The sequence below is a fragment of the Numenius arquata genome, chromosome 4 (genome assembly GCF_964106895.1).
Source record: "Numenius arquata chromosome 4, bNumArq3.hap1.1, whole genome shotgun sequence".
Classification (NCBI taxonomy): Eukaryota; Metazoa; Chordata; class Aves; order Charadriiformes; family Scolopacidae; genus Numenius; species Numenius arquata.
Genome location: NC_133579.1, coordinates 23,541,428 through 23,561,890, shown reverse-complemented (window position 1 = coordinate 23,561,890; position 20,463 = coordinate 23,541,428). Strand labels below are relative to the sequence as shown.

At 36.9% G+C, this 20,463-nt stretch overlaps 1 protein-coding gene across 4 annotated transcripts in view; it reads right to left on the bottom strand.

Annotated features, from left to right (window-relative positions):
• Positions 1-20,463, bottom strand: part of PTPRM (protein tyrosine phosphatase receptor type M) — a 481,541-nt gene that overhangs the window by 98,981 nt on the left and 362,097 nt on the right. For 2 of the 4 annotated variants that reach the window (XM_074146329.1, XM_074146331.1), the window contains 3 exons: positions 3,774-3,925; positions 992-1,066; positions 731-757 (listed from right to left, as the gene is read on the bottom strand). In XM_074146329.1, coding sequence (XP_074002430.1) covers positions 731-757; positions 992-1,066; positions 3,774-3,925 — 254 coding nt within the window. The remainder of the gene's footprint in view (positions 1-730; positions 758-991; positions 1,067-3,773; positions 3,926-20,463) is intronic. The other 2 variants (XM_074146330.1, XM_074146332.1) reach the window with 2 other exon arrangements.

Here is a 20,463-nt window from a genome sequence, read left to right as displayed (position 1 = left end):
ACTGAAGCATTGAAAATGCAATAGCGCCTCATGCTTATTGTTTTATCTCTGCAGAAACCTCTCTCTTTTTGATATTGGACAATAGCAGGTCTTCCTAAAGTCCAAGTGGAAATGCTTTACAGTTAAAGCTGTATGTTTCTAACCTAAAGATCTACTGTTTTATTTTGTTCCCGTGACACCTGATGCATAATAAACTATATACTCTAAGTGTCATGTTACCATTTTGCTGTTCACAATGCCATCTCTCCTCTGAAACTTCACTTTGACAAGCATGTCAGAAACTGTGTGGTACTGTGAGAAGAAATGATAGCTGGTGGATGGCCAAAACTGTATTTTGTCTGATTTTCTGTATCATGAATAGTCTAATTAGGAAAAAATGTTATTTTTAAGAAGTGACATCTTCAGTTCTGAGATAAAACGGAAAAAAATGAGGAAAACTATTTCAATTGCTGCAATAATCAAATTCTTTTGTGTCACTCCAAATACATGCATAAACATTTCTTCGCAAATCCACTTGTTAAAATTATTCCTCTCTTTTCTCCCCTCACCTGCACTATGACAGTAGTAATCAAGCCTGATAACTCTCCTTAGCATTCCAGTGTAGCCAAGCCTACCACCCCTTCCTTTAGCATAAAACTCCAGCTTTTTGCATATTATTTTCTGTACCCCAAGAATTGTGACCTTCTAAATTACTTCAGCAATAAACTTTGATAAAGGGAAATGTTCTCACCTAAAATTGCAGTTGGCACAAATGGATCTGTCATACATCATAAGCAGGTCAATGCAGAAAAGGTAAAAAGAGAGAGAACAGTAAATGATTGATAAATGTTCCTGAGGTGTTTTTTTTTTTCAGAAAGCTACTTGTAAGCAACCAGTATGTTGCTTATATATGTACTAAATTTCTATGGCAAGAATTATAATAACATAATTATATATGCTTTTATTATGAAAAGGTCTATATTGGGCGGAAACCAAGAAAAAAACTGGTTACCTGGGTAATAAGAATTAGGCACTGTTGTGCTCAATGTGTTAGTTTTCATTGTAAATGAAGATGGTGAAGATACAGCTGCAAAGAGAAACAAAGCTGGTTAGAGACAGGGAAGTGCTACGTGGCTATTTAAGCTGAGCGGTAGACTTGGTTTAGAGTCTGCCCATTGTGTTTGTTGCACTGGAATCGGGACCTAGGGAAAAACAGGTGTGTCTAGTGAATAAAATAGCTCATTGAATTTGGTCAGTTCTCTAAAAAGCAATGTCATCAGAAAAAGTGTTTTGATCAGTGACGACAAATATACTTCTTAAATCACAAGATTAGACTGAATACTGATGCTTGAATAAAGACATCACAAAAAGTGGTGGTTTTGACATAATCTTCGATCATTAGTAAGTTTACTTAATAATACTGTAAATACTGTATGCAAATATTCTACTATAGCTCATTTTATCCTCTCTTTTTATTTTTATTTTATTTGTTCAGACAGATGGATAAGATGTACACAGATACTATTATGCCCTGAACATTCTTCTTTGTTTAACAATGGTTTTCAGGAAGTGATACATAGACCAATGCTTGCATTGATATTTAGTCATTTAGCCATTTGCAAAACCTATGGGAAAGCCCAATGCAACAAATTAAGTTCAGTTAGTTCCCTGGTATTCAAAGATCATGTGAATTATTGTTGTAAGCACAGATACATTCAACAACTGGGAGTTAATCACAACATTTTACAGGATGTTCAGCCAGAGAATCATTAAAGGCTTTAAGGCAAAGCTCATTCTGAATTCAGCCTTAGTTCCTTGTCTTCATACCTCAAACTCAGTCAGATCAGTGAATATAAGCATATTCTGGATACCTATAAGCAGACTAACAGGAATTGAAACACTGGAACAAGTTGCCCAGAGAGGTGTTAGATGCCTCATCCCTGGAAACATTCAAGGTCAGGCTGGATGGGGCTCTGAGCAACCTGGTCTAGTTGAAGATGTCCCTGCTCATTGCAGGATGGTTGGACTAGATGACCTTTAAAGGTCCCTTCCAACCCAAACTGTTCTCTGATTCTATGAATTTGTGAAACAAAAGTAGAAGACTGGATGAGAAGGATTAATATTATTCCTGCTGGCCTTCATCCATCTTTTTTTTGTTTGATCTTCTAAGGCGTACAGTTGCCAGCCCTTATTAAAATGGAGTTACCTGAAAACTGGCTTAAATTATGTTTACCCTATAAATGAATATATCTGAGATCACTTTCCTTTGATTATATCTCCTGAATCACTGGATGGAAAGATCAGGGTGGTATTCCTTTTGGGTATGGATGCATAGATTAGTTGAGGTCAGAGCTGCTGCATCTAATAAAACTGGATACATACAGAAAGCAGCCAGGATAATAAACGTTCATAGGAAGCAGGAATGTTCGAAATCTCTTGAGTACGAGGCCTTACACAAAGATTATTTGTAAAGACTGTCAGACTGCTGCTTCTGGTGACCACATTTCTTATGGGAAGTCTAATTAAAGGTTCTAGCCCTCAAGTGGTATAAAATACTTGTTATGCCAATAATTTAAAATTGGTTTAAGGTGGTTTTCATGAAGTGGATTTAGTCCCAGGAACTCATTGCAGCTTCTTGGTTGTTGTGACCATTCAGTAACACCACTACATCATGAAAACCCAAGAAAACTACATCATGATGATGGAAGATGAAGTCAAATCTCTTGATCCCTTCACAAAAGTAAGCAATCTCATTAACTGCGATGGTATCTTCTCACCAGAAAGGCAAGTCAGATTTTGAAAGATCTATTTCAAAGCAATTTCAAAAGAAACTCAAACGCAAATTAACATTGCAAATTCTGAGCCTAATGCTGCTGAGAGAAGTCTCACTGTATAAACCTCACAGCGTGTTTGTACAATTGAGCTCATCAGAGATAAGTTCTTAAGCATATTATTAAAGAGTGGGAGTTCGGCCTCACATACTGTTAGTACTTGAAACAAAATTCAATCTTTGACAAATTCTGAAGATGTTCAAAAACACTGGTATTCAAGAAAAGCTAAGATTTCTTAAGAACTACAAAAAACAAGGAAGTTTTTTTGAACATTCTTGTTCCATTCTTTTCAACAATTATAAAAAACACTGTTTTTCCTGGGTTTTGCTTAGTGCTAACCCCCAGACAGGAGTGAGTCCTTAATTAAAATTCGAATACAGGAAATTTTATACCTCAAATTTTATTTATTTTCAGGGTAGATCTAAGAAGACGCAGGATATTAGAGAATCTTTTATGAAATTGCAAAACAGATAATTCCACTGAGTTTTTCCTTCGCACAAGCAACAGAAAGAGCATCATTTAGAGCTGGAAATAAGTCAATCAGATCACCATTAGTCATGATATTCAAAAATAAATTTTGCCTACAAAAAAAGAAGTGAGCAGGGAAGGCATCTGAAGGGACAGCATAAGGGATATGGGCATAAGGGAAAATTTTTAACATAATAGAGATTGGAGAAAGGTAAAACTACAGCTGTTTCAGTAATGTCTTTGCTCTTCTGCAGAAGAAAAGGATGGACAGAAAAAAGCTCAATTATCCTTATTATTTTTAAAGAAGTCTATTCTTGATGTCTGACTGTCTTGCTCATTCGAATACACACTGTAATGTGCTGCACAGTGGGAAACTCTGGGTCCCATGGATTTTCCATGACTGAGTAATGAGGAGTATTTTAAAAACCATTTGCACCTTTCTTCCACCTTCCAAAAAAAAAAAAAAAAGAAAAGAAAAGAAAAGAAAAAACTTACATCTCCCATTTAGATTGTGCGTGTCCATGAAAGAGAAAGCTTCGTCACAGTTGGTGCCTTGCTCAGTGTAGCTTTTATCCATTGAATTCACCATCACTGTCATTTCCTGCCGCGTACTGCTCAATGTCTCTTTCCGCTTTTTAGCCAATTTTCTTAAGAAATGAATGTTGAGCAAAAAAAAGAAAAAAACAACACTCCATCAGCAGATATAGTCTTCATGTTGTTTAGATCAGTAGTGTAGTTTGTTACCACATTATTAAGTAACATATTTACAACTATTTCTGCATTTCCGGAACCTTAATTTGATTTCACATACTCATGTCTTTCAATGATATCTGACAATCAAGGGATAGTTGCCAATGCCCTGACTTATGGTGAACAGCACCTTAATCCTTGGGGACCACCACTGAATTAAAGGGGACTACTTGGATACAAAGGTGATGTGAGCTACTGTATCAGAGGCTAAATCTGTTTAAATACATAAATAAAAATGATAGGAGAGAAGATTTCACTGGAAAATGTCAGTTCGTCACTGGAAATGACAAATCAATAATAATTTTCACTTCACGTGTGTAGAACTGTCTAGAGCTGTTTCATTGAGACACCATATAATATAACTAACTGGTTTACATCATACTGTATAGCGTATGTTTGATCTCTTAACACACTGCACAAGCAAGTGACCTTTTAAATTGACTTGCATTTCTAAAGACTATTCTCTGTCAATCTTGATTTCAGGAGAATTAGTCACAAGAGTTAGTTGCTTCTCAGCAGGAGTGATATATCAGAGACAAGATCTTGATTCTGATACTAGAATAGTGATTCATTAAGCTGCAGAACTGCTTTGGATGCATGTATCTCTTTTTTCTAGATCTGTCTGTTTCTGTCTAAACTAAAGTCTCACTCTGTCTCCCCCAGAGTTATGCTTAGCTACCATCACAAAATAACATGTCCAAAACTCTTGATTTTTCCTTCAAGCTCTGCGAGACGTCTGTGATCTTGATGGTGGTGGAACCCATGCCCATTTGGCTTGTTTCCCTGGCCTGCGACTTGTCTTAGAACATGCCTTTCTCCAAATCCTTGTCTACAGCCTTCATTTAAATTTTCCAGATTCCTTCTGTATAGTATCTTCAAGATATGGGTTTTACACAGAAATAACCGCTCCACATCTTTGATCACCTCATAACTGTTCATTCAATGACTTTTCCTCTGTGGAGGAATGAGCCATAATGAGCCAACTCATATCCATCTGCCAGAAAGATCTTTTAGGTATGATTCTATGCTTTTCAGCCAGAACTTACAGGAGCTTATTATCTCATCTATGTTTCCTTCCACTTCTAGAGGCCTACTGCATCAAGTACTGCAACCAACTTGTGCTAACTTTCAAAGCCTTTCTCCATGTTGACTCTCATTCAGTATGAAAAAATGGTTCCCACCACAAACAAAAATTTTATGCCAGCCTCTGTGACATTTTCAAACAAGCACGTTTGTCTCTCGTCATGATGCATGGGAGGAGCTTTCTGTAAAGCTCTCTACCAACAGCTCATTATTCTGCTTCAAATCACTGCCTCCAGACACACTCTGCAAAGTACTGATATTACTGTTCACTATGCTGACGAGTATTGCCCCAGAGTCTCCCCATGTTCCCCATCCATCTACTTATTGTTTCTTATTTACAACTAAATACCAAGCCATTTGGGCAGGAGCCATGGTTATGCTCTGTACCGATACAGTACAAAGCTCAGCAGTATCTTATTCTTTGACTAAAGCTCAAAAGGCCTTTGAAAGTAAATTCTTGCTGTTAATAGAAGAAGTATGTGCAGGCACAGTATTGGGTCATTGCACACAAAAGTATTAAGGGTAACATTTGGCCTTCAATAAACTGCTGGATTACCACTCCATTCATGAAAATTCACAATGTGGAAAAATATACGATACCAGCCATTCAGTGGGATTACAAAACAAAACCCATGCTCTGTAGGGTGCATATCTCAAGCATCTGCTGTTACAGGGAATGTCCTTTATTTTACAGTAAAAATTGTATCCTTCCCAAGGAAGGCCAGAGCTCTTGATTATTACACCAACGTGAAGTTCAAATTTTATAAAAAGTCAGCTAATTTTCTTAAAGAAATTACACTAACATTTTCTCATTTCCTTCATTTTTGTTTTTGATCCCATAATCAAGCTATAGCAGATTGTTTTTATGACAGTAACAACTGTACAGTACTTCTCATTCTGAATCTAATTCTGGAAATAGGTCTTGTGGGAAAAGTTCAAATCTGAAACAACTGTTACAGGAAAAGAGCGATACCAGCCAGACTTCTGTACTGTGAACAAAAACACCCACTGGACTTAGTCAAGTAAACTTTAGCTGAAGATAGCATTTTTTTACATCTGCAGTTTTCAGATATTGCTGAAAGTGTTGTGGTGCTGCAGTCTCTGCAACTCATCCATTCCTTGGATCTCTCGAACCCTGGGAGGCTCCAGCTATACAAGATGTAAGAAACTCACAAAACCATGGTAGTTCACATCGCTGTCACCACTCATGCTTATAGATTTGAAGTAAATTTGGGGGGGGGGAAAGACTTAAATATTTGGAAATCTCCACTCATGGAAAAGACACTTCATAGCTACTCTCTGTTGTTTCCTCCTTCTTCTAGGAAAAGAGGTCTACAACCAAAGGAAAAAATAAAACAGATGGCAGCTCCCATGATGATCACCTAGGATGAAATTTTTGTAGGGAAAGCAAAAATGATCAGCTTATCACACAAATACTGTTATCATCACTATATGAGGAAACAGAATACACAACACTAGTCTCAGAAAAGAGGAACCTCATATTCAGAACAATCTCAAGACTAGCCAGGAACTGTTGGTATTTTAAGGCACAAGACATTGAAAGAAGTGAGCTGGTGTAATGGTAAAAATATGAAAAAATGCAGAGCAGACAAACATACAGACTTCCCCCCAAAAATTGTGCGGGATTTTGGGTATCTTTTACTCTGTTCTGTTACAAATATTAATAAAATCCACCTAGGAAAATAATAAGTTAAAGGCTTCATCACAATCTGTCCCCATTTTATCTGCCACCATGAAACTCTTAAATGCTGTATCTTCTCCTGTACAGTCCCTTCTAGTTGAAAGGATCACCTTGTGAAACTTCTGCAAGCCTGACTCAATACCTGTCTCAAAACCCTCCTTCTCTGTGATTTCCCCCTTAAACAAACCATTATGTTGCTGTGACATTATCAGCCTCTATTTGGTTCATTTTCCATCTACTTACCTGTATCCATTTTCTCTGTCCTGTCTTGACTTAAATTACAAACTCTTTGGGACCTAGCTTGCCTTTTCCCTTTGTGTTCATAAAGCACTGGGCACAAAGCATAAGGCACAATGCGACACTACCATAGTTAGAGGAATGTAACAACAGTAAAAATAAAAAAAATAATAAATAAAAGGTGACTGGGGCTGATAACCAGAATCAATTCAGGCTCTGAAAGAAATGTGCCTTCCATTTTAACTTGGGCAGAGTGAGAAAAGCATATTTATTTGAATCAAGCAAAAGCACTCACTTCTTTCTTCACAATTCCAAACTGAGTGGTACTGCCCTTTTTCTATCACTATGCCTCCTTTCTTCTAAGCAAAGAAAGGAGAAACAAGATGCTGCTACTTTCCACAGCTCCAGCAACACACTACCATCACCAAGATATTAATAAACACGGTGAGATGAAATTTGTAATAGTGTTGCTGAAGGAATTGGGCTGCATTTTTTCCTTCAATTAATTCAATGAACTATTGCACTTGTTGTAACTTAAGATAAAATAGCTTGTTCTTATATACATACTGTTTCAAATTTTACTTCTTTGTTTTGGACGGGTCACATAAAGGATTGGGGGGCTTAATGCAACCCATTAGTGTGGCACACTTGTAGACACAAAACCCTTTAACAGTTTGCTCACCAAACCACTGAAAGAATCTAAACTATAATCAGAAAGATCCTTTAGTAAAATAATAGCTGGTTAAAAAGATCCAGTACAAAGGGTAGGACTAAACCGTCGTTTTTCACAACAGAGATACATTCTAGTGGGTATCCTACTGAAGTGCAAGTTGGGATTTCTACTATTCACCATATACACACTGACCTAGAAGAGTCGTGAACAACACTGTTGTCCACAATGTTTTTGGACAACACAAAATTTTTAATTGGTAGTAAAAATTAGAAACAGGGTTAAAAATTTACAAATTTATCTCATGAGGTAGAGCGACTGGATATTCACTTAAGACAAAATTCAGTGTTGACAGATATAAAGTCATGCATCCGGGAAAAAAAAATCCTACCTATATACACACAATATTTGGTCTAAATGACTTCATAAAAAACAGAAGACAGAAATCTAGTAGCTACTGATTCTCCGAAGACAAAATTTCAGTGCGATGTATAGTCAAAAAGGCAAAAAGAAATCAGAAACTATTAGGTAAGGAATAGAGAACAAAGTGGAAAATGTCATTAAGCAATTGTATAAATCTATGGAGCTTTCACATTTCGAACACTGCCTGCAGTTCTGCCATGTGTCTATCTAAAAAAGATTTTCTCAAACTGGAGAACATATACATAGAGGTGAGAGGAAGATCAAAGGAACAGATCCTACCAGAAGAGCGGTAGTTCTTATAAAGATAAGGAGTCCTCAGTTTAAAAAAGACACAGTTGAACAGGGAATATGATAAAAGGATATAAAAAAGAAAAACATGGAGAAAGTAAGAAATTAAAAAAGAATGACTATTTCTCAACAATGTAAGAACCACAACCACAGGCTATAGAGAAAATTTTTTAAGTATGAAAGTCAATACTTTCACACAAACCAGATAATTGTGGAATACATCATCACAGGACTCTAGAGATAGCACAAGTAAATTCTGGTAAAAGAAAAATTGATTAAGGGCTGAGCGGTGGACATTGAACCTTATCTTTGCTCTGTTCCTATAATCATGTCAAGGTTTGTCACTGGTCACTGTCACAGACATGATGTTAAGTCTAGTGGACTTTTAATCCAAAATTTGATGTGGTTTTTTATTATTTTAGAATCTCTGCACAGATTATGCAAGAAACAGAATGTAAATACCTTATTTGCTTTTCTAGCACTTAGAATTACTCACCATTTTGCATTTTTAGGTTACTTATGATATACCAGGCAGGATTAATTAGCTCAAAAATTAATTACTTTCCCCATCTATATTGGCTGTCTATGATACACTAAAAGAAGACTCATAATGATTTGGGGGAAAAAGCTTTAATCCAAAATCATTTAATAAGCATCACTGATTCAGCGACACTCAGTCCAAAGATGTAATTTAATAAAAGCTCTCCACAAGAAGCGTATTAAAAAGTCTGCAAATGTAACTGACTTAATTCCTGTTTATTGTGTTTTCATATATTTTTCATAATTGTGTTGCAATTATTCTTTCTTTAACAATGAAACGGTCCTTGTCAATAACTGTGATTGATTTCCTGTCTTCAGCAATAGGTCCTCTAAGGCACAAAACCACACATCACACATCATTATGAGAATTACATGTGTATGATGGTGTTCAGGTTTAGCCTACTATCTCTGGTTTAATATTGTACACATTTGGTAGCATTGGGTATTATTCTAATCTGCATTAAAAAATTAAAACTACTACTTTCTATTTTTAGGATATCCTTTTAGGGCATACCTTGAATCTCCAATGCCTCATCTGTATTCTTTATGTTACTTTTCATTGTTAAAAAGTCCTCATAAAAAACAAGTTTTAGAAACCTGAATATCTAATCCAATTCAACCCAAATGGTAAATTTCTTTAGGGGTTATTAAATAACTATCATTATAAGTAATACTTTCATTCTGCTATATATTTCTTATCAAAACAGCAGCACTGCACGGAACCCTTTCTGCCTCTCCCAAATGGACTGAGATACAAATATGAAGCAATTGAAATCAAGTGAGGAAGTGAAATAGAAATAGTATGACATTAGTGATAGTAAAGTTCTGCTCCTAGCAAACTTCTGCCATTCAGTTTCACATTTATATGCTTTATATTGACATGTAATATGCTCAACAATGCAACTTCACAGTGACATTAAACTGTGTACTGTCAACACTCTATCAGTCAGGAAATAAAGTTTGGAGAAATATTTTTAAAGGCACTACATTTTACAGCAAAACCTAGCGAACGCTTAATAAAACGCTTTACAAGTTGTTCCCACTTCAGGAACCAGCATTTCTAGAAAACAACCACAGGAAAAGTAATTGACAAGAGAATTAGAAAAGAAAAAGGTAGGCAGGATCCTACTGAATTGTGTTGTTCCTTGCTTAGGATCTCGTAGTAGGCAAAGCGGTATCAAATTATTCTTTGTCCTAAGAAGTCCAACATGTATTTTGTATTGACATCACAACAAAGTAAAGCTACAACAATCACAGAATCACAGAATATTTTTGGTTGGATGGGACCTTTGAGATCATCGAGTCCAACCAACAAAAAAAAAAAAAAACCACACTCAAAAAAACCCAGAACACCAACACCAAAAACAAACCAAACGCCCACAACCACACCCCACCCACAAACAGACACAAACCAACAATCTCGGGCAGTAGAGCATGCCCTGAAGTGCCATGTCTACACGTTTCTTAAATACCTAGAATACTGGAATGTGTGGAATGTGGAAGAATGATGTAGAGATTACGGATATTTGACTATAGCCAAGGGTGCATAAGCCCTTTAACCTGAGTTTAAAAGGGATGGTTTATTGTAATTTATTTTAGGTGCAAACTTTTTAGTACAAACTTTTTAAATGAAGGTGGAGGTTAAAAAAAAATGGTTTTGATTTGTACCAGCATAAACAAAACCAGTTTAGTTTTCTGTGGTTTTTATTTGCCTTTTTACTCACTGTGTATCAGAACTTTAGTGATCTTTTTGCACTTTGTTACTAAGTAGATTGGTTCATTAGCATTACATGAGTGCAAAGCAAAAAGAAAAGTTATTTGGCTACATCCCATTTTCAAAATATCAGTGGTAGCTCACAGGTGAAGTATGGTATGACTTAAGAAACAGTGGATCAGAAAAGAGAGAAAGAAAATATATGGAGAGGAATGGAAAATGAGAAGGAAAAGACGATGGAAAAGCAAGGTACAGCTGCAGTCACAGAGATGCAGCTCACCTACTCTTGCTGCTAAGTGTTCTTTCTTGAATTCAGGTATTAAGCACATGCCTTGAGATTTCCTTATAGTGACATCATTAAAAACTCTGCTTATTTGTTTCTTAGCTTCTGCTTTGTATGAACTCCTACATCAGTTTATCTGAGTTTCTGCATCAAACCCAAGAACACCTCAGGTCAAAGGAGGCATCGCACTGATAGATCTTCTTTGCCGATGCAGTGGCTGAGGAGGGGCACTGGTGACTGACCAACAGTGCAAAAAACTGGAGCTATGTGGTGCGTCAGATTAATGTAACAACATTTATTTGAAATGGACTGACTCTTGTCTTAGCTCACAGAAAAAGTTAATTTTGTGGTTACAGTTTAGTTGTTTTTTGTCCACCTAAGAAGACCTCAATGCATTTTAGTGTGATTGACAGGCACTTCAGGGAAGCCTCTAGGCTATGGCAGTAAAAAGGAATTTGAGAAGCTTTGGCAGAACTATATGTACGCAAAGATCCTGGTTGCACTATTTCTGGCTCAAGTTAGTCACCGGTCTTGTCTTCAGAAAAATGCACCCACACACTTTAAAAAGAAAATCCAGCACCCATCTGACCCCCCAACAGGAGAATGAAACAATAATGAGATGTGAGCAGCAATAGTTTTCAGAATTTACCATTATCTAATTTTGACCATGACCTTGATTATTGTAAGTAATGAATCAGGCAATAAAATATCCTGTTCTACTCAACTGAACTAAGGAAGGAAAAATGAAAGGCCACAAATTCTCTGAAGTTGTTTCAAAAGTTAACAATTGTGCAATAAGAATTTAAATTTCTGTTTTGATTCTTACGATTCCCAAATTAATCAAGAAAATAGTGAATACAAAGTTTAATTGAACCATAGGCCCTCCTGAATTCTAAGGGTCTATAAGAAAAATACACAGAGTATTAACACCTTGGGTTTTTTCCCCACAAATGAATTAAAAGGCAAATGCTTATGAACCTGTTCAGTTCACTAAAGACTTAGCTGACCGATTTACTTAGGCGATTAGGGCAGCCATGTGGAAGTGCTGCAGGATGATGGTCAAGGTGCCGCTTAGAGTATGGGAGAGGCCAAAGTATGACAAATCCTTTACAAGCACAGGGAGGAACCCAGTAGCCCAGCTGGAACACATGAAGACCAAAAATCATGGAGTGACAACAAACTGCTCTGTGCTTGTCCTCTCTTCCCACGAAGAAAAGAGGACAGCTGAGAGGTCTGTTATGGTGAGGAATGCAGGGAGATAGAGCAGATGGGAGCAGCTATATCAGGGTAGGGAGGTGAGGGGTGAAATGACTGCATTATACCAAAAAATTTCACTATAGTCTTTGACATAGAAGCAGACCAGCACCCAAGTCTTTCCCAGCTGAACACCCTTCTCACTAAACCAGCAAGTCATACCCTCTGATCCAGTCAATCTTGAATTACTCTCTTCAAAGCATTGTATTTTAAAAGTTTTTGGAGAGTTCCTTCTATTAAAAACCATCCAAAACCAAGCAGGGGATTAGGACCATCTGACAGGAAAGGAAATGGACTTCTACATATTACCTGACTGAGCAGGGAACTGACCCTGGATATCTCTCAATAGACAAATCCTGACTGAGGAAAGACAGAGAGCTGTGCTTGCTCATCCTGGAGAACAGAAGGTTTGCAGGGGATCTTACCACGTTTTTTAACTACCTAATGGGAGAGTACAGAGGAGAGAGAGCCAGACTCTACACACGTGGTGAAAGGACAAGACACATTAGACACAAGGTGCAACTAAGGAAACTCCTATAAGATCTTAGTAAAATCTTGTCACCATTGGGGTAGACAAACAGCAGAGCAGGTGCTCAGAGAGGTAGGATCTCCATCTTTGGAGACACTCAAAACCCTGCTAGACAATGTCTTGAGCAGCTCGATTTAGTTTAGGTCTGCTTTGAGCAGCAGGTTAGAAAAGATGATCTCTAAAGGTTCCTTCTGATCCAAATTATTCTAGGATTCTCATTAAATGTTCTGCTAATAGGGCTTTTCTCATAAAAGGAAGCAATACGGATTTAAAGGATTACAGATTTGAGCACAATCCTCAACTGTGTCCCTTCTTTGGAATAGTCCTACATGTGAGATGCACAGTCAGAACCAAAACAGTATAGTACTGGCAAAATTACATACATTCATATAATTAAATATGATGATAGATACAGATTCCTTTTAGTTATATATTTCATTTTTTTAATAGTCTTTTTCTGCCACATGTATTAAACCACCTTTCCAAATTAGGGAGAGAAGCTTGTGTAAATATTTTTATCAATAAAGCTTTTTCATTAGAGAGCTAGTTATACTCACATTGAACTGCTTAATGAGAATGTGATAATTTTCCATGAAAAAAGGCAAATTATATTTTGATTTTCTATTATGGTATTAATAATATACATGTTCTCATTTTAATGAAGATGAAATGTTCCATTTTCCATTGTGTTTGATTTGTATTATTTTCTGCTACATTAATTGTACATGAATGTAAAACGACACTACACTACTTTACATGCTTTCTATTACACTATTTCAACTTTATTGAAATGAATTATTTGAAGTTTCTGAAGAGGTCCTTTTCTGAAATGTATGGTCACAGGAAAATTCTACACCTGAGATGTCCTTTTGCCTGAGGATACTTTTTTCCCCACGAAAAGAAATTTCATTTTCTTAGCTAACTCTATGAAGAACAGTAGATGAAAATTTACAGACAACCTGGACTTTCTCTTTTGTTAGCATATATGCCACTTTACTTATCTATAGCTAACAAGAATACCTAGGTTCTTTTGCATGCAAATGAATATACATACTGAATTGGGTTTTAAGAGATAAAACTTAAATGAAACAATTTAGATGAATGAAAGATGTGTATGTCATATCGGGCTCACCGAGAGAGAGATTTCCTTCATAGTATTGTGTAGGTAGGTATTAAAGACTCTGCACGTGGTGCAAGAATACCGTATATAGAACATATTGTTTAAAATATATATTTTGCATTTGACATTGTAAGTCTTCCCCTTTGTCTTAACAGCTTTTCTTTTTCTTTTTTTCCCCCATCATATTATCGCATGATCTGAATAAAGAACTAAACAGACAACACTGGGGCCTACTCAGGAGGAGGTAGCTGTGTGATGTGTAGTGCCAGACAACATGAACATGAAAGCTTTTCACAGAACTACATTCACGACAGATTTTGAAATTCTCTTCCTGAAGCTAATTATCATTTTAGAAAAGGCTGGCTAATGATGAAAGAAAACACCGTCTTATCCCATAGCTGTCAGTTTTAAGCAGAGCGTCAAACTCCCAGGGGTGGTGTGCGCTGTAGGTGCCCAGAATCCCTCTGCTTTCACAAAGCGAGACAAGTGGCAGTGTTAAACTGATGCAAATTTGTTCGGGGGTGATTTTCCCCACACCAGATTTTCACCACATTTTCAGAGGTGTTCTTGGCACAAGGAATTACAGAGCTGTATGGCAGATGTATCTATTATGTGGTAGTTTTGTCATCTCTGCCCACTAGCCTCTCTCTCTTTGAGATTTGCTATGATACTCTAAACTCCTTAAGCATGGCCAGGCAAATGCTCACTTCTTTAAAAGTAAATCTGCCACATAAGCAGTTCCTTCCACAAACAGAAAAACCCTAGTCCCATGGTGTGTCACTACCTGAGGCTGACCTGGGTACAGGAATTGTTACTTTCACTATGGGGTTAAAGAGTTTGTCTTGCAAGTCCCAGCGAAGGAAGCAGATTCCCAGATTTCTACACAGTCTAATAAGTTACTTCTAGGCTTGCAGAGGCTCAAGTTAATAGAAAGCAATAGTAACTGTGACAGTTTTAAATATAGGAAATATTTTTTCCCTCAAAAACAGATAAGTATTTAGGTGTCTGCATAGATATCTCTCCCACTAGACAGAAACTAAGGCATTTGGCTTTATCAGTATAAGGACATAAAATATGGTCAAAATAAATTGTTTAAAGTTCTCCAAAACATTCCTTAAAGAAATTATCTTAGCATATTTGCTTTTAAATATACGCAAATATATTGTATGTATTGTGTATATTATATACATGCATGTATATACGTAAATATGTAACTAAATATATGTACTGGTGTAGTGCAGAACTCAAAGCAAAGGTTTTGATAGGCTTAATCTAACACGACTCATTCATTGGCTTGCAGCTCCCCAGTAACAGAATACAAAACAGTCAAAGGCTTTTTGCTGATTAAAAAATCCATTGTATTAGTACAGATGTTCTGGTAGACAGATAAGCATCCTAACCTAGCTACTACGTAAGTCCTGCAGTGGGAAGCACTTCCTCAGTTCCTGCCGTCTATGCCAGACAGAGTTCCTTGCTCACGCTGACCTTCAAACCTCAGTTCTATACTTCTTCACTTGAATAGATAATTTTTGCCTCTGTGTATCCCAAAACAGGCAGCAGCGTGTACAACATATTTGCTAGTGCTGATACTGAGCATTCACAAACTTGCACATGATTTTTTCTGTACTACCTACACTCCCATCTCCATCATGTACCTTTCACTTTTTCAAGCAATTCCCTCCTTCAAGAGTTTTGTAATATTCGATATATATCAGCAGTTCAAAATATCCAACTGCATAGGGTTTTAATCAGACTTTTAGAGGAGTCTATCTTCCTTCTCGTCCACAAGAAGAAATTTGTCTCGACAAAAGTCAGTGACTAAAAACTCAGAATAGGCAATACTCAGTCATGTAAGAAAGAAACCATATTTTTCCCTAAGGGGCTGCTGAAATTGGGCCATCCCCTTAAGGCGGGTAGAATAACTAGTGGGATGCACGAAGATATAACCAGAGCATAGTGTTCTTGGTAGTACGCTAATTTAATAGCACTCTGTGCTCACTGGGAGAGGGAAGGCACGAAGCAGTGGTTCTTCAATGGCATATAGCTCGTAAAACATCCAAGTGTTCTCCAAAACCATGGGTATGGCATCTAATTGGCAGTGGAAGTGAGGTGGCAGATGGACTGCTGGTAATCCAAAACCGTGACTACAGGAGGAAGTGGTCCAGCTGAGACCTTGTGAGGCTGATACTATTTGGTCAGTCTAAGATGCAGCTGCACCCTCAATCCAACCCTATCCCATGCAGAGGAATGGGGCTTCTGGGAGAAACTGGCATCTGACCTCTTAATAAACAGCTAATGAAGTTGTCCAGCCCCTTAGCAGGTATGTGTGTTGAGGTCTTAGGTCCTATATTCAATGGCCCATAATGAAGATGTTAATATGAGGCTTGTATGGCAAGGAAGGTTGATTAATTCACTTTCACTGTGGAAAGGGCAGCTGATACAGCCACATACCATGGTGGCTTTAGGTGGGAACATTTCCAATCCATATATTTAGATCCCTTCATTTCTAATTCTGGCAAACTTGACCCTATTAACACCAAAGGCTTTCTTAATTAAAAGATGTAAGAAAGGTGTCAAGGAAAGCTTCTCTAAATCTTCCTAATACAGTTTCATCTGAAAAAAAAAATCAGTGTAATAGCCACAATAACTTTAACATTTGAAAAGAATCTTAATTAATGATAAAATAATTATTTTCACCCAGTGCTTTGCTACCCACAAGCAGTATGATAATCCAAAGACTAAGGAATCAAAATTTTTGCATCGAACCATGCTACCTTTAAGTCTACACCTCTGTCACAGAAACACAAAGAGAAAATTAATGCCTTGTACTTTTTCTCAAATCTAATTCTAAATGCTGTGAAAACACACTTTTAAAGACAGAAAGACATCTTTTATCCTTGGAAAAGGAAAAATCTTAAATCTTCTGAACAGAGTTTTCACAGAAAAATTCCTTTTGAGCCAACACATTAAAAGCTATAAATAATGTCATAGTCTTTCTCCTGATTAAATCATCCATTACAATAATATTACATGTATTAACATGAGTTGCTAAGTGCTGTGCTCTTTTTCAGAAGGCAACAACCCCAAACAACCAAAACATGTACTACATCATTAAAAATACCAGTCAGTTGGAATTTGCAATTTTAACAGTAATGATAGCTGCTGTTCTTACAATACACAGCCCAGTGCTTCAAATATATTGGAATATTACCATTTACAGTAGTGATGTAATACAGTAAGTATAATGAGCTTTATAGGGATACAGAGACCTCTCTGAAGTGTCACAGGGAGGTGGCTATAAAGCCAGAAATAGAACTAACAGGCTTTTCTGTTGAAAATAACAAACTTTGCACTCCTCTAATAACAACGATGAAGTTTCGAAGATATAATGTGCTAGTGCTAAAATTAACTCTCCAACTCATTATTTACAGAGAAAGATGTAAACTGTGACAGCTGCAAGGAAAACTGCTCTTTATTAAAAAAACAAAACAAAACAACAGAATTTGATAATGAAGAAAGCAGTACCTCTAACAAAACTTAAAAGAGTTCCATAAAAATGATTTGGCACCCCCGGGTAATTAAATGATTAATAATATCCTTTCTGTGAATTTACTGAATATAGCTAGTATAGAATTCTCTGTTAAAGCTCTACATGATTTGGGAGACGGTACTTGAGGGGGAGTGTCTTTATGCATGTAAAAAACAGCAGGAGACTGGTCTGGGTAGGATTCCTATTAAGAGAAATTAGAGGGAGAGGTTAGCAGGATACTAACTTTCAAGACATCACTACCAGTCAGTAACATTGGGAATATCTGGATATTTTATCCTCCTAGAGAAACTGCTGAAACATTTTTCTGCACTTGAAAAAAAAATGCAGTGAGTAGGAATGCTTCTAAAACAGTACAGTATTTACTGTGGAATGGATTCCTTTAATGTTTTGGCACAATGTTGGTATATTTTCTACTGAATTAGGGCAAGTAATCCAAAATATATTAATTATGGCTATTTAACTATACAAAAGCACCTAAAAATATCTATGGTGGTGTGATTGTTTTCTAAAGCTAAAGAAATATGAATGCACAACTACAAACGTATCACATTGATAAACTATAACATGGCAATTTCTCTTTAACATACTGTTTGATTCAAATTGTAAGATCACATGTCAAACAAATGTTTTGACTAGATTAACATTTCCTAGCCTATCTAGATGACTTGTTAAAAAGCTGTAGCTTTCAAAGGAATCTACAAGACTCCTTACTGTTGACTTCAGCGGAGAGTTAAGTGAACAAGTACTTCAGAACGATGCATTCCACTCTGTCCTTGGAGAAAGGAGTGCTGCCTCTTTCAAGGAGTTAATGGGCTTCCCTTTTTTACTTGTGGGAGACCTAATGTAAAATCAGGATCTCTAATACATCCATTAAACTTAGTCACTTAGTAAAATTAGTAATGGAATCCTCTTAATGAAAAGATGCCCCAAGTGCTGCACCATGGGTACTTACATGAGCTTTATATTGAACCGCAAGTCACTGCATGGAAAGACACTACCCTCCATCAGGGGGTAATTTTTAACAGTCACCAGTAACCTTTAAGCTTACAAACACTGCATAAAAGAAAATCAAGTTTCGTCAATATGCTAGTTTCTTCAACAGTGGGGAATTAAATAACTTAAAAACAGATGAGTGGGCATCTGTGCCATTCACTAGGGACACCTGTTCACTATTTAAATAGTGCATTCCTACAAAACACTGTAATACTATAAATAACTGTAAATAAATAAGAGTGGGAAATGAAATTATAAAATATTTTGACATAGGTGAATAACAGGTGAGGAGAAGCTAGGTGACTTTGGATGAGAAGTTATGGTAACAAGAAGCTGGATAAAAAAGAGTTTTCCCAAAATCCAGACTCAGAAATGCAGGCTGAAGGAGATATGTGGACACCTAGTTCGGACACTTGGACATAAGTTTGGGTAAAATTTTAAATGGCAGTAGAACAGTATTTCCTCTACAGCTGATGAAAGCTGATTTCAGAAATTAGGTAAAGTTTCTCAATTATTGCCATTTGCAGGTAAAACTGAAAAAAAAAGGGCTTACTTTGCCAGAAGTACACAGAAATGTTTGCATAATTTGGAATATCTTTTTTACATACCAAAATAGCATACAGATAAGAATGTATTAATATCGTGGCCTGCATCTGATAAGGATACCTTATCTCCCCACTGCAGTCCCAGCCCAAGTTTGTCTCTGCCACTTCCTTTTTTTTTTTTGTCACTACAGTGATCTACAAAGTTCATGTTCCTACACAATGTAAAACTCTCATGCTGTTTTCCCACTTTATTAATATCACTCCTTTCACCTGAGGAGTTTTAAATATTTCATGGAGTTTTGCTAATTAAAACTTACATCACTCTCTGTGAAGTATGTATGGTAAGGGGACAGACAGAAACCACTTCGCTCATCAGTACAATGGATGTCGGAAAGAAGGCAGTAGTAGGCTGACAGCAGTGTTAATCTTCACACAGAAGATGGAGAAGACTATCGCATTCGGCCGACAGATGAAAGGATTTCAGTAGGGCAAACGTTATTACCTGAAAGGAGGGGTTTTGCATTTTCAAACAACTTTATTCATGAGCAGTACAATGAATGGATTCGAGCTTTCTAGGGATTAATGTCCTGTGTTCCCTAACTACTGTGTTCCCAGCTTTCTTTTGGGTCCCCAGCATCTGCTCCCCAACATTTCCCAACTACTTCTCCTATCTGTATAATTAACTTAGTAGAGTTACTAATGAGTTGCTAAACAGCAACAAGGGTAAAAATAGGATGAAATTTTAAGTGTCTCCAAATATCTGTAAGTTCCCCTTTCAAGACGATCCCACATATGGGCAGAGTGGCCCTCAGCACTGCACTGGGACAATGACTCAGAACAAACTTGTGGCTTTCAACTTAGATAAAAATTTAAAAAGAAGTTTAAAGATAACTTAAGCTTGATTCAGGATTATATGTAAAAGTGCTTAACTTCAAGCAGTCATGTAGTGACAAGGCTTATGACAGTTACGGACCACTCTCCCTGACAGACTGGGAGCTATTTGTGTCTTGCTGTATTTATTATTTTATTCCCTCCATCCATTGCCGCTCTCTTAACTTACTCTGACCATTTTTTATGCCTGGTGTTTTGGATTTCAGGTTCAGCAGTGGCGAGACTTTCACTGATTTGGTGTTTGAACACCTAATGTGAAAGTGTGACATGGAATAGCTTGAGTGAAGTCTTTAGATATTTTTTTACTAGAAATTTTAAATTGAATAACAGGCAAAAATATGACAACAGAATATGAGGTAAGCTCAGTGCCCTCTGGAGGTCCTCATCTCTCTCCAATATCTTGAAATGGAAGCCAGGGACAGTAATATCTTGTATTATGTGTATTTACTTAGGATTTAAATTAGCTGGAAATAATCTGACCCTAATGACTTTAGTAGGACATAATCTGGTACACCAAATGAAACGTTTTAAGTTTTCCCAGTCCGGGGCACAGTAGTCCGTCAGCTCTGAACTGCTAAAAGTAGTTTGGGGCTAAAAGTGGTTTGGAGCACAG